The 27,096-nt window shown below is 38.7% G+C and overlaps 1 protein-coding gene across 4 annotated transcripts; it reads right to left on the reverse strand.

The window, feature by feature from the left end:
* Window positions 1–1,977: 1,977 nt before the first annotated feature.
* Window positions 1,978–26,347, reverse strand: fmnl2b (formin-like 2b). 4 transcript variants are annotated; one of them, XM_055213665.2, is made up of 28 exons: window positions 25,734–26,345; window positions 23,860–23,943; window positions 19,572–19,652; window positions 15,332–15,408; window positions 15,144–15,227; window positions 12,791–12,940; window positions 12,594–12,702; window positions 12,412–12,488; window positions 11,863–11,956; window positions 11,578–11,652; window positions 11,348–11,458; window positions 11,106–11,255; window positions 10,894–10,995; window positions 9,833–10,181; window positions 9,055–9,243; window positions 8,881–8,901; window positions 8,581–8,705; window positions 8,093–8,295; window positions 7,758–7,992; window positions 7,605–7,673; window positions 7,438–7,518; window positions 7,223–7,352; window positions 6,981–7,144; window positions 5,005–5,106; window positions 4,819–4,920; window positions 3,798–3,921; window positions 3,476–3,591; window positions 1,978–3,153 (listed from the first exon to the last, which is right to left on the reverse strand). In XM_055213665.2, exons 1-27 carry the CDS (start codon window positions 25,851–25,853, stop codon window positions 3,500–3,502), a joined length of 3,300 nt encoding a protein of 1,099 aa, XP_055069640.2. In that variant the 5' UTR covers window positions 25,854–26,345; the 3' UTR covers window positions 1,978–3,153; window positions 3,476–3,499. The 4 variants fall into 4 exon arrangements, with proteins under 4 accessions (XP_055069640.2, XP_055069639.2, XP_055069642.2 ...); XM_055213664.2 differs by lacking the exon at window positions 3,476–3,591 and having other exon boundaries at window positions 25,734–26,347; XM_055213667.2 differs by lacking the exon at window positions 8,881–8,901.
* Window positions 26,348–27,096: the final 749 nt, after the last annotated feature.

The following is a 27,096-nucleotide window of genomic DNA, read 5'->3' on the forward strand; positions in this document are numbered from 1 at the left end:
TCCTTTTTAATTTAGTGTTATTTTCTCTATAAAAATTGTAAAGGCTACATGGAACAGAGAGGAAAAGTACAAGGATTCTACTCCGAAAATGAATTTACTGCAGCTTTGACTGTTTTTAGGAGGCTGTAGGCACTTAATAAGATCTAATTTTTTATTGGATGTAATTTTGCAGCAGTTGCCAGAAACAGACAATTAGTGCCAGAACATATTATACTGTGTTTGAATAAAACCTTATTTTTTTGCACTTTAATTTAGCATTTCTCACAATTATTTATGGTGCAACATTTGTTATTTCTTTGTAGCCTTAATAAGGCTGTAATGTTCTTAAAGGAAAACACCACCGTTTTTCAATATTTAACCATGTTTTTACCTCAACTTAGACAAATTAATACATGCGTATCTTTTTCAAAGCGTACGCTTAATCTTTGTACACTGTGTCTTGAATGTGTTGGCATTTGGCCTAGCCCCATTCATTCCTTGGGATCCAAACGGGTGAATTTGGAGGCCACCGAACACTTCCATGTTTTCCCTGTTTGGGGATTGTTACATGGGTGGTGACAGGAGTAAGTATGGTGGTACAAAATAAAACATGGATTTTTTCATTGAATAAAAAAATGAGAACTATATTCTATGGTGGAAGAGCCTTAGTTTGCAACACTCCGACCTCAGCGCGCAGTAACATCATCACTCCTGACTACTTTCCTACATGCTCAAAGTTCTGTCAATATTACTGCTTCCAAAGTCGAAGTGTTACAAACTAAGTGCTATATTTTTATCCGCTTAAAAAAATCGCTACGTTTTGTTTTGCGCCACCACACCCACCCATGTAACCACCCATGCGACAGTCCCTAAACAGGGAAAACATGGAAGTGATTGGTGGCTTCTAAATTTATCCCTGTTTGGATCCTAAGAAATGAATGGGGCTAGGCTAAATGCTAACACATTCACGACGCGCTGTACAAAGATTAAGTGCACACATTGAATAAAGATAGGTATGCATGTATTCGTCTAAGGTAATAACATAATAAGATATTGAAAAACTGTGGTGTTTTCCTTTAAGCCTTACATTTTACAGTGAGTGAACTTATGATACTTTTAAATTAACTATAAGATGTGTTTCTACAAATTTGTTTGAGCAAATGATGACATGATGAATTTTAATTTTTGGTGAGCTATCCCTTTGAAGTTGATTAAATGAAGTCTTTAGCAACACATTAATGACAAATAAAGTTTGGATATATTTACGGTAGAAAACTTACAAAATATCTTCATTGAACATGATCTTTACTCAATATCCTAATGATTTTTGGCATTAAAAAAAATGATAATTTTGACCGATACAATGTAATGTTGGTTATTGCTACAAATATATCAAGCTACTAATGACTGTTTTTGTGGTTCAGGATCACTTATATGCATTTATACTGGCTATGTTATGTTATTGCAAACCTGTAGCCTACATAGTGATTTATCAATCTGAGTAAATAAAAAAACAATTAAGTCTTAATGAAATAGTTTAGACATCTATTAAATGAACCATATTAAAACTCAACTTCTTAAAATTAAACTATTTAGGTTTTACCATTAGCAAATTAGTTACTGTAATACAATGACTGTTCTGTTCTGAACCACTGTAAAAACAAAAGAGAGAGAGACTGTTAGGGATTATGGTACTCTAGGGGTTGCTACCACCTTGTGGCAGTATTAGGTTACCAATGTCCATGCAATGTTCATTTTTGAATGTACTAAAGATGTTGAAGAAAATAAGTACTTTTTTTATCAATCTAGATGTGTAACCAGGTCTGTGAAAACCCATCTTAAGTCTTTTTTTTAACATAAATTCATCCTCCATAAAGAATATTCTGTCAAAATATATCCTTGATATATTTAATATCGACTGAGTAAGGCTACGAGACTTAAGCCAGGATTTCACAGAAAGGTTCACACATAAAATTCAATTGCACAAAGAACGATTGATTTTAACGGTGCTGGTGTCAGTTTATTTGCACACAACCATTGATTCCAGTTTTAAGAGATCGAAGTACAAAAAAAGTTATATGTGCCACTAGTGTCTGTTCAAGCTTTCAAGTGTTACGTGCAACCACAGACATTTACCATATGCAACAACAGTGATGAGAGCAATTCAGGTCACAGATTAAGTTGTCTTCACCATCAAATTAAATAATACTGTCATACTAAACAACATAAAAGTTAATAACAATTCAGTGATATTGCAGAAGATGTCGGTTTGTTTCAACAATATGTACAGCACCACGATGGATGAACAATGTAAAAAATAAGAGGCTCAATTTTGTAGCAAAATATCTGTACATTTAAAAAAAACACTTTTTTTGTCCAATGAAATGTCTTCGTTTTAAAAAAACGGCAAACTCTTTTTCCACAGCTCACAAATGTCACATGAGATAAAACCAGCGGGAGAGAAAATCTGAGTTTAAAATGAGATGTACTGTACATACAATGTCACATTGGTTGTGAACACCTATTAGTAAACATTTTAATCGCAACATTTCATGGGATGTTTCAGTCAACAAAGAGGAGATAATAGTATCAAGTCCAGCTCATGTTCGAACCTTCCTCTCGTTCATATCCACATTTTTTTTAAAAGACAAAGTTCAGTTTTAAAATCACCCAAGTTCAATATTTAAAAAAGAAAAAAGTGCATCTTGTTAGTCCTTCAGAAAATGCTGCTCAGCTTGGAGTTTGTACTACACAACTGCTGTTTCAAATTGTATGTTGTTGGTAAATACCAGGCCTATTCAACAGGTCCATTCACCATTTCTGCTCTAGACCGTATTATAAATACAATCTAATCTCTTAAACTGAACAGAAAGCAACATAAAAGATTATATCGCCACATCCACCTTCACTTGACGTTGGTTATCCTAAAAAACACTTCAGCAGAAATGTTGAATGCCTCTCAACAAAACATTATCCATCCTTCACTAATAAAGATAAAATGAAGGTGTTGTGCTTATTTTTTTATCTTTTCTTTGTATTGGCCTCAAAAGCTGATCGAGCTTGCTTAACAGGTGGTGATCTCCACGTTGAGCAGCTGAAGGTGCTGGCCCTCGAAGTTCCTTCTCGCACTTCTCCTCAAAGCGTCGGCCCGTCGAAAGGGTTGACTGCGCAGGTCTGAAGGCAAACAGGAAAATGGTTAGACACTGAACACATGCAGTCTGTGAAGATGGATGAGATGGGGCCTGGGTAGTATTTGGGTATTGCTTAGTTTTAGATCATTCTGAAATGTTGGTGGTTTGCAAGACCATATATATGTAAGTTAAAACTGTATTGTGAGCCAAAAACCTTTAGTGTCATGCAGAATAAAGGAAGTATTGAAGGAAGGCATGCCATGCTTCGCAATTGTGTATAATGGTGTTACACAGGTTAAAAGAAAAAGTAGACAAGAGAAGGATGAATGACCAGGAGGCGAGTGAAGAGGCGGACATAAAAGCACCTTTCTGAGGGGGGAGAATTAAGTTTAATAATGGAAGTCCTCGGAGAGGGCGGGGTCACAGAAGAACCGCGAGCCACGTTTGGCTGACCGCGCGGTAAAGGGGACGGTCTTCAGCACTGCAGCAAAACAATAGCCAATCACAACACAGAAACACTCAAGCTAGAAGCTCAAGAAGCACAGAATCAAACAGAAGCCTAAAGCCTCTAAACTACATCACATGTACCGATACTATAAAAATCAGCACAAATACACACACATATTCATTTGTATAAAGCAAAATCAAATCAATCCCTCTGGGTTTAGCGTTCGGACGCTTGCTTACCCGTGATGATGTCCTCGATGGCTCCATCTTTGCCTTCGTAGACGAGGCGGCTGTCTTTGCCCTGCCTCTTTCGTAGCTCGGTTATCAGCTCCTGCTGTTGCCGCTTGCCCTTGTGAGACGGTGACTGGTATTTGTATAAGCCAGTTAAATGGGGATAAAGAATTAGTTAGAGACAAAATGTATTTTGCTATTTAATAATTAAATATATATTACCGTATTTTCCAGATTATAAGTCACTCCAGAGTATAACTGTGGGTTTACTTCAACTAATATATTTTTAACTTGGACGAAGACGCGCTTGAGGCGAAAAGCGCGTTCACGGCAAACGCGCCACCCACACCACGCCATTCGCACCGCCACACGCGAGGACGCGTCTGATCGCGTCTTTGCATTGACTTTGTATGTAATCTACTCACGCAAATCGTTGAACTCGCATCTGGTGTAAACCCACAGTAAGTCGCATCATTCAAAAATGCGTTTTATAGCGGAAACTTATGTAAGTTGCACTGGACTATAAGTTGCATTTATTTAGAAAATTATTTCACAAAATCCAAGATGAAGAACTGACATTTAATCTGGACAGGCAAGTTACTCAACTAAACAATAGCCCAGAACAGCAGGCTGAATAGGTGTCCGTACATGTTAAAGTAACATAAACAGTTATTTACACAATATACAATAGCATACAGAACATACTTGGGAGGCTGAATAGGCTAAATTAACACGACAAGCCAAATCAAGTTCAAAAAGGTCCCACAGCCATTCCACATCACTGAATCCATTGAATTACATAAATACAGGTGCAGCACAGAGCGGACTCTCACGGCTGTAGACGGTAATGGTTTCTCTTGGTTTATATGAAATAATTTTGATGTATAAGTCGCACATGGCTATAAGTTCCAGGACCCGCCAAACTATGAAAAAAAAGGTGACTTGCAGTCCAGAAAATACAGTAAATAGCTATTACTTCTATCAAACAATAATGCACTGTAGCAAACTGTATTTCTTTAGTGCATTCTACCTGTTGATTTTCCTGCTCCTCCATCATGGCCTCCTGTTCCAAAAGTTTCTCCATCATGAGCTGCTCCTGTCTCTTCTTCTGCTCGTTCTCCTCATCCGCTTGCTGGGAATAACAGTGGATAAATTAGATCTGGGAAACAAGTGAAGCAGAAGAGGCATCTCTACTGTTTATTGACAATAGACTCACCCTATAGGCCTTGATGAAGCGAACGAACACAGGGAAGAATACCGAGGGTGGCATGGTCTTGGCGCTCTCCCCGAAAAACTTTACTACTTCGTCAAAGGCGTCCTGTAATTACATGCAAGTCACATGACCACAGTGTGATGAGAACAACCTGTATGTAAAATACACTGCAATGCACAATGATGGTAGTTCGTGGTTCGCCGTTTTTAGGATTGAAACCTACAACTTTGTGACTGAGTCAACTTCATGGAATGATATGCTCAAAAATAGCATAAAACATTTGAAATAAAAACTAAATTTAAAAACGATTAGTCATCAGGTGACACAGCTGTAGTACATCTGCTCTATATCCAAGTTTACAATGTTTTTCTGTTGCCATGACTTTTATCTAGTGTTATCTTAGAATAACTTTTCTTGTTTGCTAAGCCTTAGTTAATATACATCGTGCTCACAATTAATCATACCTTTTTATTCAATTCTTTTTGCGAACTCCTTTTCCCAAAAGAGCAGCTCTGTGTCTTCACCTATAATGCCTGATGAGTTTGGAGAACACCTGACAAGAGATCAGAGACCATTCCTTCATGCAGAATCTCTCCAGATCCTTCAGATTCCAGCTCCATGTTGGTGCTTCTTCTCTTCAGTTCATCCCACTTATTTTCTTTAGGGTTTAGGTCAGGGGACTGGGATTGTCATGGCAGAAGCTTCATTTTGTGCTCAGTGACTCAATTTTGTGTTAGTTTGGGATCACTGCCCTGAATGAAGATCCAACCATGGCCCATTATATGATTTCTAACAGGGACAGTCAGGTTTTGTTTTTTGATCTGTTGGGATTTCATAGAATCCATGATGCCATGTATCTGATCAAGATGTCCAGGACCTCCAGCAGAAGAATAGGCCCACAACATTAAAGATACAGCAGTATATTTCATTTTACACATGGGGTACATTATACCCCTGTGTGCACCAAACTAATGTTGAGTGTTTGCTGCTAAAAAAGCAATTTTTTGCTTCATCTGACCATAAAACATTGGAAAAGTAACTGACACTACTGGAACTTCCAACGGGATGGGCTCTATGGTCAGATGAAACAAAAAAATAGCTTTTTAGCAGCAAACACTCAACATTGGTTTGGTGCATAAAGGGGTAGAATGTACCCCATGTGTAAAATGAAATATACTGCTGTATCTTTAACGTTGTGGGCCTATTTTTCTGCTGGAGGTCCTGGACATCTTGATCAGATACATGGCATAATGGATTCTATGAAATACCAACAGATAAAAAATGTAAACTTGACTGTCCCTGTTAGAAATCATATAATGGGCCATGGTTGGATCTTCCTTCAGGGCAATGATCCAGAACAACAAAAAAAAAAAAAACACAAAAATGAGACACTGAACACAAAATTAAGCTTCTACCATGACAACCCCAGTCTCCTGACCTGAACCCTAAAGAAAATAAGTGAGATGAACTGAAGAGAAGCACCAACATGGAGCTGGAATCTGAAGGATCTGGAGAGATTCTGCATGAAGGAATGATCTCTGATCTCTTGTCAGGTGTTCTCCAAACTCATCAGGCATTATAGCTGAAGACTCAGAGCTGTTCTCTTGGGAAAATTAGGTTGCAAAAAGAATTGAATAAAAGGGTATGATTAATTGTGAGCAGTCTGTATTAGAGAAAAATATTTCTCTCATAATGAGATTTTCCCCCCATTTAAAATAATTTTTCTCCAATGAAAGGTTGGATTTTTGTAGATTTTTTAAATAAAAGATAAAAAGTATTAACGATGCAGATTTATTTTCACAGCCTTCTTCGGGCATATTTACAAAGTGTATGAATAATTTTGAGCATAACTGTACTTGCTGACTGACAGCTTTAAACTTTTAGCGTTTACGTTTGTGTTTGTTAGCTCCTGTAAGCATGTTTGTTAGCTTCTGTCAATGACAACCCATTCGAGCCCTATAATTTTCTTTTTCGTCTACCTGTGCAATCCGAGCATCCTCTAGAAGTTTCTTTAGCCTGGCCTCATTATGATGGATGAAGTCTTTGAGCAGAGAGTTGTGACCATGCATGCTGTACTCTCTTTTGGTGAGATCCATTCCCCTCTGTAGCTCCTTCACATCCAGTAGGACATTGTCCAGAGAGACTGCAACAACAGATGAATAAGACCAAGTGCATTTGCATATCAGGGACAAGTGCATTTCAAGGGTCAAAGGTGACATACCTGCAGCTGCTTTCTCAATGTAGTGTAGCTCATTATAGAAAATGCTCACAATGGGATATTTCTCCTTGACCACATTGGCTATGTAGTGCAAAAGTGTCTGCTTTCTGTCTGTGGACTTGGTTTCCAACAGCTGAAACATATTACAATTATACAAGTGAAAAACTAAACCGAATGAATGATTGAAGAAAACACAGTTTTGAGAAATTATCATTTACCAGATCCAAGCTCTGAAGCTTAAAGCCATACACAGCTCCTCTTTTACTGCTGTTCATGTAGTTCCCCAACGCCAAAATAATCTGAGATCAGAAATGACACATGAAGGCACGTATTTATTATTAGATCAGACTATTAAGAGACTGCTATCAAAGGTAGGGTGTCTTACCTCAAGGATTTTTTTCAATTTCTGTGATGATTTGATGGATACAGATGCAGCTATGATAGCATGAAGTTGCTGTAAATAAACAGACAAACAAATGAATTAATAATTTGATCATCGTTGTTAAAATGATTGGGTTACTCAATACTCTCATCTTACAGGCGTTAGCATCTGCAAGCTGTCGTTGAAGTTGCCCATGAAGGCCATGATGGTCATCCGCTGTGGCAGTCTCTCCATTTTGCTGAAGAGCATCATGAAGCGGTCTTCATCTGTGAGACCATCCATCGGCCGCCGCTCTCGCTCGTACTGCCGGAGCGCTTTCACTTCGTTCTCGGTAGGCATGAACCGCATCAAACACTCCGCAAAATCCACCGGCACTGTTCGCAAGTCGAACCTGAGGGGAAATTCAGTAACAATCTTTATGACAGATCCACAAATGAATGAACAGTTATCCTATACAAGTCATCTCTTACGTCGCCATCCAATTAACTTACGTCTGGATTGCTTTGCAGATTTCCTCTGGGCTCTTTCCTGCCTTGCGGAGCGTGATGGCGAGGTTTTTGGCCCTGTTGGCCTCCAGTAGTGACACTTTATTGGGACCCTTCTGAGGAGCTTTCTGCTTTTGCATTGTCATGTCGACGGCAGGGCCCTGGGCTTTGGTCTTGAACATTTCCTCAAACTCATCCACATTCAGGTCCTACAATTGAAAGTTTTTTTAAGCTGTTGAACTTGGTGTCAAGTCAAGATTAAATCAAATGAACCCTTTCACTTTTATAAAAAGATAGTCCAATCAAAACTGGCCCAATTGTCTTCCATTGTATGGACAATCTACATTTCTTTGTTTTGCTGAACACCGAGGGAGATATTTGTAATCAAGCTTGAAACAGACATTATTGACTTCCATAGTAAGAAAGAAAAATACTATGGCAGTCAATGGTGCCCAAAAAGGTTGTCAGAGATCACATATTTCATATGTTCATACCTCCAGGATCCTCTCGTCATCAATTTCATTGAAGACAGTTCCATTGATCTGATTGGGTTTCAGAGCCACCCAGTTGAACACTGGCATTCGGAACTTGGTTTTGATTGGCTTTTTAATCTTTACAGCTGTAAAGAGAGAAAAGATGCCTGTGACTACAAAACAACTACAAAACTGACCAATGAGGTATAAAAAAAAAAAAATACAAACACGGTACACTTAATGATATGCACAGACACACAACGCACAATGTGATCACGATGGTATGCAAATAAGGGTGATGGCAAATATCAGAAAACCTACAGAAGAGTTTGATTGGTCCATCTTTGAGGGCAGGAAAGAAAAGGAGTAGATCAAAAAGTTATAAAAAGCATAGATGTTTAGAAAGCAGGAAATGCTCTAACAGGTAGACACAAAAAACATTGAGGGGGGAAAGTCATTAAACTGACAGATCCACCCTAAAAACACTCAACGCACCTGTCAAGCCCGAGTTGAATATGACAGTGGGAGTGCCACATCCTGGGAGGGGAGGAGCACAAGGAGGCGGAGGTGGGGGTAACGGAGTAGACATCTCAAAAGATTGACCAGGAGGGGGAGGAGGAGGTGGTGGTGGGGGAGGTGGAGGGGGCGCAGGAGGAGCGAGAGCTTCAGAAGGTCCATTAGGAACTAAAGGAGTAAGAAAGAGAGGTATTGACCACAAAGATCACAGTGACAAGCTTGAGCACATTTGTATCCACTTAACAGAATTACAACCATTACTAAGTAGTCAATTAACTAAATAACTTATAAGACCCATTAGAGGAGAGGCCTACATAGAAAAGGTTTGTATAAGATACGTGCCTCTACTGAAAAGGTGGCAGTAGCTGGTTTAAGCTGATCCTCCCAGCCTGGCAAAGCTGGTCAAGCTGGTGAGTCAGCTGGTGAAGCCTGACCAGCTTAAAAAGTGCCAAAACACAGCTAGACCAACTTGCTACACCAACAAAACCAGCTAAAACCAAGCTGGGAGACCAGCTAAAACCAGCTCACCAGCTTATTCTGGTCTTAGCTGGATTTTTCAGTGGGATCATTTAAGTTAATTAGTTCACATTTTAACCCCACTCTTCAATTTTTGTGGAAAATTATTTCTTTAAACGCAAGCATTTTGGCTACCACCCAAGATCTATAACTATTACCAACCCAAAGACTAAGCATTTGATAAAACCAAACATGACTCCATTAATTGTCTTCTGTCATATCTGCTGAAAGTGTTACTCACCAGAGGAATCTGTCATTGGTGGCGGTGGAGGGGGCGGAGGGGGAGGCGTTGCTATTGGCCGAAGGGTGTTTGTCTGAGAAGGGCTGCCAGAAGCGTATGCTGCACCTGCACAGGCTCCAGCCAGAGCATCAGGGCAGGGAGAAAGAGCCATGGGCTGTGGAGGCGACGGCAGTGGAGACACATCTCCTTCCCCGTCTCCTTCACCCCTCACTTGGATTTGGAGACTGCCACGGCGCTCCAGCTCATGGAGTTTCTTCTCAAGCTTGGTCTGCTTTTGAATGGCCTCGTCTTTCTCTCGAACTATCCGCCGGAGCGTGTGAACCTGAGAGCTGGCGTCTCGGTACACAGCCTGTACACAGAGAACATAACATGTTATGCAAATGAGTAATCCATGAAAAAATGTTACAGTTAATATATGCAAGTTATTGTTTTAATTATAGAATATTTCAAAGGGAATTTTAATGCTAGCAATTCAACCCAATTTTCTCAATTCCAAGAAAGCAAAGAACGGACTTGCGTTTTCATGGAGATCGGTCTTGCCAGGCGACCTTGGAAGAACGAACTTAGAAGGTCGCGAGAACACAGAACGCACTTGTAAGAATTGAGATGTGTGCAATCCTCTTGTTGGTCACCTGACCTCCGCCATTGTTTTGCCGCAATGACTTCTGGGGCGTAAAGCAATTTTATTGCGCAACTCTGCACTCGGTGCATCCTCGATATAAAGAACACATCCGGGTATTTTCATGCGTCCTCTGTACTTACGTTCTTGAGAATTGAACTTTGACGGTTAATGATCATGTGTAGGGCGAGAACACAAGGACGCAAGATCGCATATTGAGAAACAGCCTTTATGTTGTTTAATCTTATTTTAGACATTATAAGTCTAGTACAATGCACTGTGATGGCCAGCTAGCTACTTGAAAAGTAATAGATCCAAGCTATAGAAGCTATTAGGGTTGTAGGTTCAATACCCAGCTAAACTACATAATAATATCAAATGTAGATCGTTTGGAAAAAAAATTCTGCCACATATACTAATGTAATGTAAATGTGAAACTGACCCGTGTGGCATCCAGCTCTTTGTTCTTCTGCATCAACTGCTTCTCAAGCTCCACGATTTTAGACATTGCCTCATTCTCCGTTTCCAAGAGTTTATCGTTCATCTATGAACAAGAGAAATAGACAAAATCAAAGGAAATTAATGAGAAAGATAGAGAGTAAATTATCCTGCAGCATTCCAATGTCATAGGTGGTATTATCGATGCGTTCTTACATGCGATAGATTCTCCTCCAGTTCTTCCACCCGTTCCAGGGCAGCATTTTTGGTCTCTGCATCCTCCAGAAGTGTCCCAACATCAAACAGGTTATCCAAGTAAGCCTGGATCTGCACTTTGAGTTTATCACTCTCAGTGTGTTTCAGCCTCTGTGCAACAAACACACAAGCAGTGGACAACCAAATGAGTGTAAAGATCAAAGATCCTCTGAGCAGCACCTGAGCATTTCTCACTTTCGCACCTCTAAATAGTCATCCAAGGCGAGTTTGGTGAAGTCATACTGAAGATGAACCCTGAAGTTCATGTCCTCTACTGAATGCACCACGATATTGATAAACTGCATACAAGCCACCTGAGTCAAAAACAGAGAAATGGTGAGATATGACCCAAAGGTTTCAGTACAGCTGACTGCCTTTCGGTTTGTAAGGTGCTCCAGAGGAGACCAACAGAGCTCTGTAATATAAGACCCACCATGAAATCAATATTGTTGTCTTCGTTTTTAAAGTGTTCCATCAATTTCTCAAACCTTTGGGATTCTGAGCAGACCTGAAAACACGCAAGACAGAAGTTATATTTTTATAGCATGCAGGCAATACAATGATTTTTGCGACAAGAAATGATGATTTAAACATAACATGACAAGGACACATACACATTGATATGCAGAGATTTGTGACGCTGCCTGTGAAAACCAGCTAAAGTCACTTTTTTTGTGATTACTACAAATTATGCAAGGCAAACTATTTGTTTCTTTACCTCTTTAAAATGGTCAAAAGCAGCAAGGATGATCTCGTGTCCTCCTCTGACCAGACACACAGCGGCCAACAGCTCCAAAACCAGGGCTTTGGTCCTGCACAATGAAGACAAAAAGACACTATAACAAGAAACGAAATTGTAATGTTTAATCCTACGAGCTCTCATAACACATTCCTTGTACAACCGACCAAGGTATGCCTAAAAGGGAAGGTCAGACGGTCCTATTTGGTTTATAGCTGAGAAATTAGAGGGAATTATCCTACCAATAAAAGAAGCTATTCATAAACATTTTGTTTAGGGTCTTTCAATGGTTTCAGTGAAACATCTCAGTTACAAGAGTTATCTCCTATTGACTTTAATCAGCACAGCTCATTCACAATTCATCTATTTACAGCTTAAGTTACCAAAGTACAGTCCTCTAAAAAGGCTTTGATCAAATTTAATAGCTTGAGGTTTAATGAAAGCCCTGACTGATCAGAGACCTTAGCTTAGATCAACTATTCCAAAGGATTTTAAAGAAACTGGAAAACCGGGTATGTTTGTGCTTACCTGGGATTTTTGTTGTTAAGGCTCAGAGCGATTTCATTGACAGCGTGGGGATGGGACATGACCATGTTAAAGCCATACTACAGACAAAAAGTTTGAAAAATTAAACAAGGAAAAAAACATAATTAATGAAGAAATCAAGCACATATACTTATTTTCCTGTTTAAATTGCATAATCTGTTCACCTGATAGTTCATAATGGCTCTAAGACACATGATGCAGACATGAACGTCATCCTTCTTACAAACCAAACGGGAATTTTTCAGAGTTCTGCGACTGGGCAAAGTATTAGACCTGTGAACGCATTAAAATGTTAAGGGCTGTTTTAGATATACATAGACACTGTAAACATGTATGGATTTGTGTTTGTATGCGTTTCTACCTCATAGAGTGTCGTGTGGATCGCGGTATGCTGCTGCCGCTGACCGGTGAGGGAAGATTACTGTCGCCATGGAGATCTTCTATAGACCTGCTCCACGGGGTCTCCACAGAAATCTCACCTGTGGTGCTCTCAGTTACATCTCCATCAAAGCTAATAGAGAGAGAATAAGACTTTAAAGCTTAAGCAATACTCCCATGATTTTACTTTTGTCATAGAGAAGATTTGATATTAGGACCATAAAGGAATTGTGCACCCCAGCACTAAATACCTACAAAATAAAAAAATCTTTATAATTGTAGTCGGATCATTATAATATAAGTAGAGCTGGGCATAGATTAATCCAGATTAATTTCATACAAAATAAAATTATTTTTTTGCATAATATATGAGTTTGTGCTGTGTGTAAATATTATGTATATGTAAACACACACACACACACACACACACACACACACACACACACACATTTAAGAAATGTTTTATTTATATATCTTTTTTTATTTATATAGAATATAGAATATATATAAATATTATATATATATATATATATATATATATATATATATATATATATATATATATAAATATATTTATATAAACATAATTATTACACACAGCACAAACTCATACATTATGCAAAAAATTACCTCCATTTTGTATGAGATCAATCTAGATTAATATATGCCCAGCTCTAAATATAAGCTATATTAAAAACCCTAAGCTATGCTAATGTTACCAGTCAATAGGCTATCAGCATATGTATATTTGTTAAAATTTGTTTGAAAATGTACCAGCTAGAGAAGGACAAGCGTTCATGCTTTCTTTACAAAGATTTTGTGTTATATAACATTTGAAATATTTAATCATATTTTATTCCAGGGCAACCTAGTAATGGATTTTGCCTTTCTGCTAGCACATCAATGACCTGAAGCTGCCATATTAGTTCTGCACTGGCTGTCACAGAAGTGAGTGATGTTTTATGAGGATGTGACACAAAATGTTTTTAATTCAAAAGACAAAATCAAAGCTCTCAATAACTTAAAAACAATCAATATAAACATCTATTATTATGTGGGAGTTAGAGCTATATTGTAGTAATAATCTAATAAAAAACTGATCAGTTTTCAAGTATTCTAGTAGAGTGTTTATTGTATTAAGATATGGTGTTTCTGCTCATTTGGAGAGTTTTACATTCATTGGTTGTCAAAATGTGATGTCACAATGCATGACATGAAATCAATGATACACATCTAAGGAACCCATTTAATTGATTAGCCCTCTTCCATTTCTAAGAAGTGAATGTTAAAAGTTGTGACATCCTCTGACAATATAAACGTGGTTGGAGATGCAAAGCGCACACGACGTCTTCAGCTTGTCAACTTTAATGTTTTGCGTCTTCAGTCTTAGAACCCACGCATGCCTGTCACCAACACTCCTGTGATACATTTCTGTGTGCACACTTCTGAGACACAGCTCAACTAGTCGCAGATGTAATGGCAGATTTCAAACCAGTTCAAAATCTACAGATGAAATTGCGCAGGATCCATATTTTTAGATTTTTTTCTGCCCTTATTTGCAAATCAGAGCTGTTGTTGAAATGCTGTTATAAATTTGCAAAAAAACTTATAAGAACAAGCTTGGCAATCGTAACTTCAGTCGGGGAAAAACACCTATCCTGTGATCTATTGCGTAGTATTCGCGCCAACACCACTTATTACAACAGACCAGAGAACGTGAGCGAGGAGTGGAGTGAGGAAAGGAGTGGCATGATTTTGCCTGGAGTTTTTTGAAAGTCTGAGGTTTGTGGTTTTCTCTCCCTCCGAGAGCACTCCACTACCGCTCCATCACGAGCATAAATCATGTTAACGGCCCCTAAAAATCACCGATTTAAAATGTCTCTGATTTGCCAAATAATCTGTACGTTGTGATCTAAATACATCTGACGTCAGACGGAAAGGTGACGCTCTTTACCATGTTTAAAAGATTCGCTCACAATGCAATGCTAACAGGAGTTAACTTACAAGCTGAGTCCGAAGTGGGAGGAATTATAATAAAAGTCAATGTTGTCTACATCCCCAATCCCAAAAAGTATACTGTTGCCTACAATCCGTGTGTTTGTTGTAGTCCAAGAAAAGAGATTTACGCTGGAAAAGATTACTTGCATCATCGTTTACTTTGGGGTTTGTACCTTTTGCATATCGTTAATATGTACTAATACACACCAAAGGAAATGTAAAATTGTGAATCGGACCATATGGACTCTTTAAAGCAATCATACACATCATGGGGAAAAGGAAACAAATGACAGCTAGACAGACAGACAGACAGAGGATTAACAGGGAAAACATCTTACGTGACGGCATACTGGGCAAAGGACAGATACTCCACCAGAACATCAAGCCCTTTGTTCTCCTCATTGAGAAACTCTCTCACCCAGCTAAACAAACAAAAACATTTGATTACATTAAAAATCTTTACTGAAGAATTGAAAATAAATATTTCTACTCTAACAAAACCTTATTCATGAATTATGTCACTTACCCAATGTGATTGGTCCTAAGAGATATCTCAAGTTCTCTTAGCACTTGAGTCGACTCCTGAACTCGCCTCCTAAATTTCTGTGAAGAACAATTGGAGATGTTAATTCAGCCCAAATATGAAGCACAAATAAACATGGGAGTTCTTTAGTTGAGTGCTGGATGGGATGTCAGTTTAGGGATTCTGCAGTAAAAAAGCTAAATTATGCAGAAAACTTTTCTCATTGTTTTGCATACACGCATTCCAACTTTAGGGTTCCTCTACTCATTAAATATGACACATGCCAGCTGCCGAAAGCATGTTTTTTCAAAAATTGACACAATTCGACACAAAACTGAATAAAGTTACTATTAAAGATACCTAAAACTTTAAAATTGACGTGTGAATATTTATACTTGTGCTCCTGAATAGCTTAGTGGTAGAGCATTGCGTTGGCAGCACAAAAGGTCATGGGTTCAAAGCCAGGGAACACACATACTGGGAAAAATGTATACCTTGTAATGAACTAAGTTTGCTTTGGATAAAAGCAAAAGGGTTAATGGAAATATTTCAGCAGACATCATTAAAAAGTACAGCATTGTAATGCAGAAACATGTTTTATAACCAATCAGATGTCAGAAATAAGTTTACAGTTTGTTTTAAGTTTAAGCTTACTACCAGGGCCCACTTCAGATAGAAGGTTAAGTGAAAACTCTGTGTATGGGCGCACTCCTATCATACCTAACCAAACCATGACGCAATTGTTTCCCCTCCCTTACAGCGCATTCACACGGGGCGTAAGCGTTGACGCTTAACGGAAGGCTTGTCTGAAGCGTGGCCAACAGCCAATCACAGTGGCCGCTACACATGCTCCGTTCTTCCATAAACGTAATTGGCTGGCCCTGTCTAGGTAATTTGCATAAGGCGATCTGATTGGCTAACGCACACGTTGCCACTTGAATAATTGAGAAATGTTCGACTTCTGCAGTGAGCAACGGCACTGACGCGGCGCAGACGGATCCACAATTCAGTTCGGCAATGCATGACGTCACCCATTAAAAGTGATTGGGAAGCGTTAACGCTTACCCCCGTGTGAATGTGCCGTTACTGCCCCAGAAGCACGCACTCACACTGTACTTTGAGCGATCTGAGCCCGGACGCGCTTTCGTCATTAGGACACGATTGTTTTGAAAAAAGCAGGAATTAAAGTGCTCTCTTAACACCGGAGCCCATCGTAATGTTAAGTCTGTGTTTTTTATTCCGAGTCGTTTGGTGCGCGATGACACACAGCCTTCTCACATGCCTATCATATTGCTTAGTTGATCTGTCACATGTGTGCAGCTCAGACATTTACGTAACCCTGCTGTGCACATTAAAGGGTTTTTAACGAATGCAGATGCAGGTGAGTGGTCGTGTATTTGACGTCTTTTCTTTTGAACCGCACTTTGGCGCGATTTGCGATCAACCTAGGGAGTCACGCTCGGGCCCACCTCTGCAAGCTGCTCTCTGCAAAAAGAGGTAACTTATACTCACGGTACATTCACGCGGGGCAAAAGCATTAACGCTTGACGGAAGGCTTGTCTGAAGCGTGGCCAACAGCCAATCACAGTGGCCGCAGCACATGCTCCGGTCTTCCATAAACGTAATTGGCTGGCTCTGCCTAGGTTATTTGCATAAGGAAATCTGATTGACTGACGCACGCATTGCTGCTTGAAAAGTTGAGAAATGTTTAACTTCTGACACGAGCTAAGTCACTGACGCGGCGCCAACGGATCCACACTTCAGTTGCAACACATGACATCACCCATTAAAAGTGAATGGGAAGCGTTAACGCTTATGCCCCGCGTGAATGTACCATCAGAGTCTGTTTCCAGGGTAACTTCCTCTGTGAACCTAACCTGGTCGGAAGCAGGTTTTATTCTGTAAACCAGTGGTTCTCAAACTGGGGGCCGGGGCCCCCAGGGTGGCCGCGAGATGGTGCCAGGGGCCCCCAGTCTTGTGACATTTATAAAAATACATTAATTTGTCATGAATTCTGTGTAATTAAACCTAAAAAATATATGGCTACTAACCAACAAAACTACTTTTTATAATTTAATATGTTTTGTTTAATTAAAATGTTATGCTATAGAACAAAATTGTCATAAATTTTCTTTGGGGGGCGCGCGAAGGAATGCACCGTACACAAGGGGTACACTGAAAAAGTTTGAGAACCACTGCTGTAAACCCAGAGTTTCTTGCAGTCTCCTCCCCATTTTTTAAATGAGTAGGCAGCGGTGTTTAACTATCTTCTTAGTTCATTTGGTACATTCATTCATTGTGCTAATTTTAAGTACGTACATTGTAAAACATTTAGCTGTCTTGAAGTTAGTGCAAGTCATGTTAACTACATCTTTAAATATTTTATATATTACACTAAAATTTCAACTAAACATTTAAAACTAAATTGAAACGATGTTAAGCCAATTTGATGATGCATTTATTTATGTTGGAAGGGTATTATGAGGCACATAATGGATTTTTGTCATATCCACAGGCATTTATTTGAGCGGTATCATTTTTCTTTGAATTTATTTTAGATACATCGATAGTGATTGTGTGACTACTATAATGTAGTGCAGGGATGGGCAACTCCGGTCCTGGAGGGCCGGTGTCCTGCAGAGTTTAGCTCCAATCATAATAAACACACCTGAAAGCAGCCAATCAAGGTCTTACTAGGCATACTAACTTTTAGGCAGGTGTGCTGAGGCAAGTTGGAGCTAAACTCTGCAGGACACTGGCCCTCCAGGACCGAAGTTGCCCATCCCTGGTGTAGTGGGTTGTGCTATGGTGGGCAGCGCAGACATACTTTCCACACTGCAAAATATGACTTTCTTACTTATTCTTACGTATTTTTGTCTTGTTTTCAGTAAAAATATTTAGAAATTCTTAAATTTAGATGTATTTTCTTGATAAGCAAAATGACCTAGGAAAATAAGTCTAGTTTTCAGACAAAAAATATCAAATTTAAGCGAATTTGTGCTTTAAACAAGCAAAAAAATCTGCCAATGGAATAAGAACATTTTTCTTGAAGTAAGTTTACTTTTTTCATAAACACTTAATTCAAGAAAATGTTTTTTGCCACTTATTCTATTAGCAGATTTTTTTGCTTGTTTTAAGCACAAATTCGATTAAATTTTATATTTTTTGTATAAAAACTAGACTTATTTTCCTAGGTCACTCTGCCCACCACGAAAATACATCTCGATTTATGAATCTATGAATTTTTAGATATTTTTACTGAAAACAAGACTAAGTAAGAAAGTCATTTTTGCAGTGTAGTTTTAACAAACATGCCTTACTAAAAACATTACTTGTGTGCATTTTGAGGCAAAACTAAGGGCACTGATGTATTTTAAGATATGTCAGAGGAAATTGTTGTCAGTTTGGACAGCTCATACATTTATTTTAGTCTGGGACTAGTCTAATCCCTGTCTGGGAAACCGCCCCTTAGTGTTCATTACATTTAAAAGTCTTATAAACGGAAAAATAAACATGTTTTCCTCGCAGAAGGTCTGCATTTGTTAAAGATGAGCTAATAAAATATTTCAAATCAATATTTAATGTTCCCTACCTTACTTGTTAGGTAAATAGCCATGTAATAATAGGGACAATGTACATTCGGTTGTTATTGTGAAATAAGCCCCTTCAATGTGATACAAGACCCTCCGCTTCACTTTCTGCAATAACAACCGGCTGCCTATACATTATCCCTTTACTAAGACCAATGCTCTGTTATGGATTCAAAATGTCATCTAAGCCTGCACCAAGACCTGGGTTTATATTGTAATAATATTCTAAATAACGTTCAATTTCTTGCAAAAAACGATCGATTGGCTTCACAAGATATGCCACCAAAATGTCACAAGGAGTCATGGGGATTACTTTGGTATTGGAAATATATCTGCTTTTTGAACTCTCAAAGTGGTGGAAACCGTTCACTTGCATAATATGAATCACAGAGAGCACTGGGTTTCTGCAAAATATCTGCAAAAAATATCTTCTTTATTGTTCAACTGAAGAAAGAATGTCACCTACATTTGGGATGGCCTGTGTGTTGGCAAGTAAATAAATAGCCAATTTTAATTTTTGAGTGAACTATCCAGTTCATAGATTTCTGGTATTTTATTATATTCACATTTTGAATTTGACGCCTCCTCACTCAGTTTGCATGGCAATTTCGGACATAGCAACAGACTGTGTGTGCATACTTGGAGGAACTTACCTTTCTAGTGACGGCAGGGTCCAAAAAGCTTCTGAGCTTCTGAATGTAAGTATGTGGAGGATTCTTCACTTGGAACCGTTCCTGTTAGACATTATTCTTGTATTATTTATAATTAAAACTCTGCTTGCTTAGCTCTTCTTGAAGCAAGTTCAAACCCCTTCCCAGCATCAACATGAAACATTTACTGAGCAGACTTTCTTTTCTGTTCAGTCATCTCCTCTGATCTAATTCCCAATCATTCAGCTTCTCACAAAGTCTCGCTTTCAACCAATCACTTCTAAACCACATTTCAGTCGTGAAAGCTTCTTGCCAATCACTGAGATATGATCATACATTATTTAGACATTTCACACCATTTCACCTCAACAAACATTTCCACAGTCAGCCATGCTTGTCTTCTCATACATCAGGGTAGCCATGGTGACATGACTGCGTGGATGTAGAGAGAATGTATTAATATAAAATCTGTTTACTTAGTGGTGGCTGTTATGATATAGAAACTTTCTGTGTCTGTGCACGTCATAGCTTTTATACATTTGTGTTTATTTGGATTAATTGGATTACGTGTGACCCTGGACCACAAAACCAGTCATAAATCGCATACATTGTATGGGTCAAAATTATAGATTATTTATGTAAAAAGTCATTAAGATATTAAGTAAAGATCATGTTCCATGAAGATATTTTGAAAAATTATAAATATATATATATATATAAAATGTATTCATCATTAGTACTATGTGTTGCCAAGGAATTAATTTGGACAACTTTAAAGGTGATTTTCTTGAAAAGCGCCATTAGATTTTAGATTTTCAAATAGTTGTATCTTGGTCAAGTATTGTCCTACCCTAACAAACCATATCAATGGAAAGCTTACTTATTCAACTTCAATAAATTTACCCTTATGACTGGTTTTGGGGTCTAGGGTCACATATTAAGTTATATTGTGACTTCAATAGGGTAGCACTGTTAAAGGAATATTCCATTTTCTTAAAAAAAAAATCCAGATAATTTACTCACCACCATGTCATCCAAAATGTTGATGTCTTTCTTTGTTCAGTCGACAAGAAATTATGTTTTTTGAGGAAAACATTGCAGGATCTTTCTCACTTTAATGGACTTTAATAGAGCCCAACATTTAATACCCAACACAGTTTTTTTCAACGGAGCCTCAAATGACCATAAACGATCCCAAACGAGGCACAAGGGTCCCATCCAGCGAAACGACCGTCACCCTTGACAAGAAAAACAAAAAACACCCACCCCTAAACCACAACTTCTCGTCTAAATCCAGTCGTGATGCGCCAGCGTGCCCCACGCAATACGTCATAACGTCAAGAGGTCACAGAGGACGAATGCGAAACTCCGCCCCAGTGTTTACAAATGTGTTGAAAGAGAACCGTTCCTACGTTGTTGTATGTCAACTGATACTAATTAATGTCTTTGTGTCAGTTTATTGTTTACAATGGTCCGCAAATTTGCGTTTTATATATGTAACACGTGACCTCCCTACGTCACTACGCATTTATGTTAGGTCGTGCTGGACCGGACCTAGACGAAAAGTTGTGGTTTAAGAGAGCATATTTTTTATTTTTCTTGTCAAAAATGACAATCGTTTTGCTAGATAAGACCCTTATGCCTCGTTTGGGATCGTAAATAGACCTTTGAAACTCCGTTGAAAAAAAAACTGTTAAGTGTTGAGTTAAGTATTAAATGTTGGGCTCTATTAACCTGATAAGGAACACTGTGCCGTACACGGTACACTCCCTCCCTTGCACGTGAGGCTGCTTTACGTCATTGTAACTTTGAAGCATTAAATCTTCAAAATATACGGTCATGCAGCACATCGTTGTAAAGCTTAGACTTTCAGGATTCCATTTAGCGCACATACAAAGCATAATATGATTTTTAGCAGTCATATAAATGTAATCTTGTTGTTAGGTACCTGAACCGGGCGGCGCCGGTTCTTCCCTGTATACGCTTCGGTGAAATTGTCCAAAACAAATTTTTCATAAATCCCCAAAAGTCCAAGGAAATGGAATATCCAAGCCTTTTAATCCAAAACGATTTGTTCATCTCACAATCTTGACGTTTCGGACCGAATTACGATATAAATACTGTATACAATTAGTTCACGATTTATAATGAATATATTCGGATGTCACGTTTATTGTGCCACGTCTGAGGAACAAATACGCCCCCTTGTGAAATTTCAGCCGTTCCATAAGGGGCTACAGTCCATTAAAATGAGAAAAATCCCCCAATGCTCCCCCCAAAAAACACAACCTCTCCTCGACTGAACAAAGACAGACACCAACACCCCGGATGACACGGTGGTGAGCACACCATCTGAACTGTTCCCTCAAGAAAATGGAATATTCCCTTAACATCCACCAGCTATGCTATTGAAACGAATGACACCTAAAAACTCATTTTTATTTTTGACCCTTCTGGGACACTTTAATGTACTTATAATGTAATTAATGTAGTATTTTCCTGTTGGGACACTCTCTCATTCACACTAAATGAACTACAGTGGTACACTGAACAATAGAGAGAGAACGAGTTCGATTGTAAGCTGAAAACACAAAAACTGACTAGTCTAGTTATCAGAATGAGAAACCAAACAGGATTCACTTTCCATCACTTTTTCGCTTCGCCTTGTCGCTCGCTTATTCAATCTCTTCAGGCTGAGACCCTGCAGAAATTCTTTAAACCAGACTTCTCTAACTCTCACATTCCCAAATAACTGTTTTCCGATATATTTTACATCATTTGCGGGGCATCAGGCAGCCACAATCAATATGTGAGAGACTCACGGAACATCCAGGTGAGGTATCATATCTAGATTTCCTTTAAAAATATACAGGAAAAATAACAATATAACAGAAGTAAACAAAACCTATAGACTTCCAGCTAAATATGGACAATTCAACAACCAGAAGTTGTTCATTTTTAAAGAGAGTTTATGATTGTTACGACCATAAGCAATACAACGAAGGATGTCAACCAACTCAAAAAAAAGTTTTACGTTATGCAAATGAGCAGCAACAAAATCTGTTAAAGGACAAGTTCTGTATTTTACACTTAAAGCCCCGCTTTCAGACTGTCAACGATGAAACAGAACGGTTTTGACTGGGATTTCGACATTTGCGGCTGCCCTGAGAATTTTCGGGTGTTTGTTGTTTCACCTCCCACCTCTACAATGGCTGCACAGGTGCCCTGGAACAATCCTTCCCAAAATGCGCCAAACTTTCATTCACAAAAACGTGGTCAGGGGTGTTCACTGATATGCTCAAACAAAAATCGCTGCAAAAGATGCTTTCTGACAGCATTCGTTGTAAACTTGTGGGCCTATTTTTCCAAACACCTCACACCCGTATATTCTTCCGTTGAGAGCTTGAATAATAGACACTCCAGCCCAGTTGGTGGCAATAATCCGCCTTTGCCTATTGCAAGAATACAAACAACGTTCCCAGCGCGGAGTAATACCGTACCTCACAGCACATCTAATACAAGTCAAACTACGATAAAACCTGTTGGAATGCGTCTTTTGCAGCAATTTTTGTGTGAGCATATCAGTGAACACCCCTGACAACTTGGTGAGTTTCATGTCTTTGTAAACGAAAGCTTAATGCTTTTTAGGAAGGATTATTCCAGTACACCTATACACCTATTGTAATGGTGGGAGGTGAAACAACGAACACCCAAAAATTCTCGGGGAAGCCGCACACGTCAAAACCTCAGTCAAAACCGCTCCACCTCATCACAAACAATCTGAAAACAGGGCCTTAAGTGCAAAATACCGAACCTTTAACCACCAATGGGAGTACAGACATTTTAGGAATGTGTCCCCTTTGGGATATTGATTGTTTCAGATAAGTCAAGTGTTATTGTCCATTTACAGAGATAAAAAACATATGTGAACCTAATTCATGACATGAAATTTATCCACAAACATATTCCCCTGAAGAGGGTTCAATTTTAGCAATAACAGAAGTAGATTCATTTTCAAAATAGATTGATGTATTAATTTAACCAGCAATAGATCTTAATTGTGACCAAGTCACTGCAAATAGCATTCACAGCGACCTCCAGCGATAAAATCTCTTTATGTGCGAACAGAGCTTAAAATATATAATGCTTATATAACAGCTCTGATTTCTTTACATTGTTTTGTGCCCTTAAGAAACTCAGAACTCTGCTGAGACAGCCGCAACAAGATGGCTATGCATTGTATTAAATATGACGGACAGCTTATAGAATGGTTTAAAATGGACTCTCTTACCTGATCACAGATCAGCTCCCATTTCTTTTCATTGTCGTACTGTCTAAGGAGCCTCACTTTATCCGGAGGAAGGTTCATGGAGTTCTGAGAAAGAGACGGAGTTAACATTATTCTCTAAATGTATTTATCGCATGCACATAAAATAATTCTGTGTGTGCTATCAAAACACACACTTTAAGGAATGCAAAGCTAAACAGCTGGCATATTCAAAATTCCTGAGACATCATGGATTTTACTGAAGATAAACAATTGATTTTTTTGTCCCCTTAACAAACATTTAAACAACCTAAGCATATTCAGAAGATGTCTTCATGTCTTCCTCCAATAAGTGCTTCTTTTAGAACACCATCAGCATTAAATTAATTAAATGAGTATACTGAATAAAAAAAACTAGCATGCTAGTTTAAGGAGATCGAGTAAAATATGAAACCTTGAATAATAATTTTAAAAAAAAGGGGAAACTCACACTAAATTTATATAACGTAATTGTGTCATTGAGTGTGTTAGATTGACAGAATCATTACGGGCAGTTTAATGCACTGCATGTGCAAAACCAAAGCTGCAAAACTGAAACGTACTGACAGTTTCTGATGAACAAGGGCTTTTCTTATGTTCTGTTCTTCTGTCTGTAGACAATAAGCCAGACTCACATGATTAATGAGACAAAAGCTCAGTTTTTAGTGGAAATCAAACAGCCGACATTTAAAAAAGACACAGATGCGGCACCCAACACATGAAACAGCGTGGAGAGACTTGGCCAAACTCTATTGGGACAGAATTTGTGATGCAAATCTGTGAAAACGAGGCAGCGTTAACCGATTTGCATTCCCTTCCCTCTCTCTCTCTCACATGCACAGATATCCACAAACACAAATGGAACGGTTATGCTGATCTGCACACTTCTAACTCGGATTATCAGGGCACTGATGTGATCTGGTTTGTTACCGGTCTCTCTGTCATGTGTCTTATAATCAAATCAGGCAGATAAGTAACTGATGACCTATTCAAAGTGTATTGATTAAAGACCCTTCACATACGAAGCTTGTCAAGAAAATTCAATATTAAACCTGTCAGATTAATCATTGTAGTTACACGCATGACTATAGATGAACAAATATAAATGAGTCAGATCAAAGTCATTGATAAGATACAAACAATTATGGAGACAGGCGGAAATACTTTAGTGATCTCTGAGGTGCAATTTTGGGTCTCCAGGGGGAAATTTATACAACCTTATACTACAAATGCACTTTAATGGACTGTTTTATGGATTTTTACGAGAATAAAACAGCACAGAATGAATCACATAAAAATGAATATAAGTCCCAAATGTCAAAAACTCTAAAACTGATGCATCCCAGACCACACCATAGACAGGCTGTGCCAATGATTAAGACTTCAACATGACCATAATGGCACTGTGTGGGGACATATAATGTATATATGCATGTATTTGATAAGTACTGAGACTCTCTATGCCGCGTGGACTCTTGGATATGTTATATTCAGCACAAAGCAATGCTATTTTAAAGCAAATGCAGTAAATACAGAGTGTTCATACAGTGGCCTACAGAGCATGTGCGATGGCTTTAAGGACAGGCGCATAGCATATCCCAGATGAAACCCAAATCACAGACATTAGACAAACATTTACATTCGCACGATTTCAGTGACCCAGAAACAGATTAAAAACCCTATGAAACATCGCCGCGCGCCTGCAATTAGTAGCTATCATGCACGCGCAGGCAGCATCAAAGCATCCACACAATAGAGGCGCGTGTGCTGCCAGCTTCCATACTATACTCGTGCACATGATAGTTGCGTCGATATGCCTTTAGTGGGAATTATATAATAATATAATCATCAAGAATTACCAATGCGATTGCAAATCTTTCCTCCAGTTCAGCCGGGTCCGGCATGGGCAGTTTTGGGGGTTTGCTACCCCTCGCCCTGAAATCTGTGAGCTGACCATCCATACTTTCTGCGTTCCCCATGTTTTTTGTCTGCACTCGAGTGGTGATGCCAAGCGACGGCAAATCCTTTTGATAGTTGCAATCCGAAATATAACCGAGAGGCGAAATTCAACCAAAAAGACAGTCCAGGTTGTTTTAAAGACGACTAGACAACCTCTCCATCGATGCAAACCCGCAGAGCTCAGTATCAGATGCGAGACTTCGACAATAGCATCCCTACATTGTTGATCTGTGTGTGTCGGGCCCTCCGTTCATTTTCGGTGATGTTGAGCATCTCAGCGGCAGCGGCGTTTATCTGTATCGCGCACGACAAATGCACCGCTGGAGGTTTGCGGCATGATAACGCGCATGGCTCGGACACGCCAGTTAATCCGCGCTGTGTTGATGATAACAGACGGACTTCGACAAAACGCAAACTCCCCCATTCAATCCCCGACACAATGAAGGCTTTCAGCACCGATCCCCCGCTGGGGAGTGCCAAAAAGCCATGCTGAGGAGACGAGGGGGAGGCAATGTTTTGTTCTGTTGCATGCTGGTATTTGTAGTTTGGAAAGTGTTTCCACTATGATTTCATTATCTATGATTTGTTTTGGGCGGATTGATTAGTTTTACTGCAAATGTTTATACATTTTCTATAGTAAAATCATGGTTAATTTCATCAGGGGCTGTGCCTTTGTTTGTGAATACGTTTTTGAACTGTTTTGTACAATATATATACTTAAGAAAACTTAAAGGGGACATATTATGAGACTTTTTTAAGATGTAAAATAAATCTTTGTTGTCCCCAGAGTACATATGTAAAGTTTTAGCTCAAAATACCGCACAGATAGTTTATTATAGCATGTTAAAATTGCCACTTTGTAAGTGTGAGCAAAAATGTGCCATTTTTGGGTGTGTCCTTTTTAATGTAAAAGAGCTGATAAAATGCACACTGATCGCCATGATGGTGGTTTGTTGAAATTGAAACTCAATTTGTGCCGTCAATATTTTTTTTCTCTGCGCTAAATTGCAGTGTCGTGGTTGGATAGTGCAGATTAAGGGGTGGTATTATTGTAATAAGACTCGCTTTATAGCCCAATTATAGCACTTAAACATGGAAAAAGTCAGATTTTTATGATATCATTAGCCTCATAGCATAATTGCCTAAGTTATATTTCAATGTTTTTGGAAAACACGAAAAAACACAATATTTTAAATTAGAAATCACATTGTTATGGTAAGGCAGATAGTGTTTTTGGATTCTAAAAAGTGTTGTGCTTGGCTA

The sequence above is a fragment of the Misgurnus anguillicaudatus genome, chromosome 8 (genome assembly GCF_027580225.2).
Source record: "Misgurnus anguillicaudatus chromosome 8, ASM2758022v2, whole genome shotgun sequence".
Classification (NCBI taxonomy): domain Eukaryota; kingdom Metazoa; phylum Chordata; class Actinopteri; order Cypriniformes; family Cobitidae; genus Misgurnus; species Misgurnus anguillicaudatus.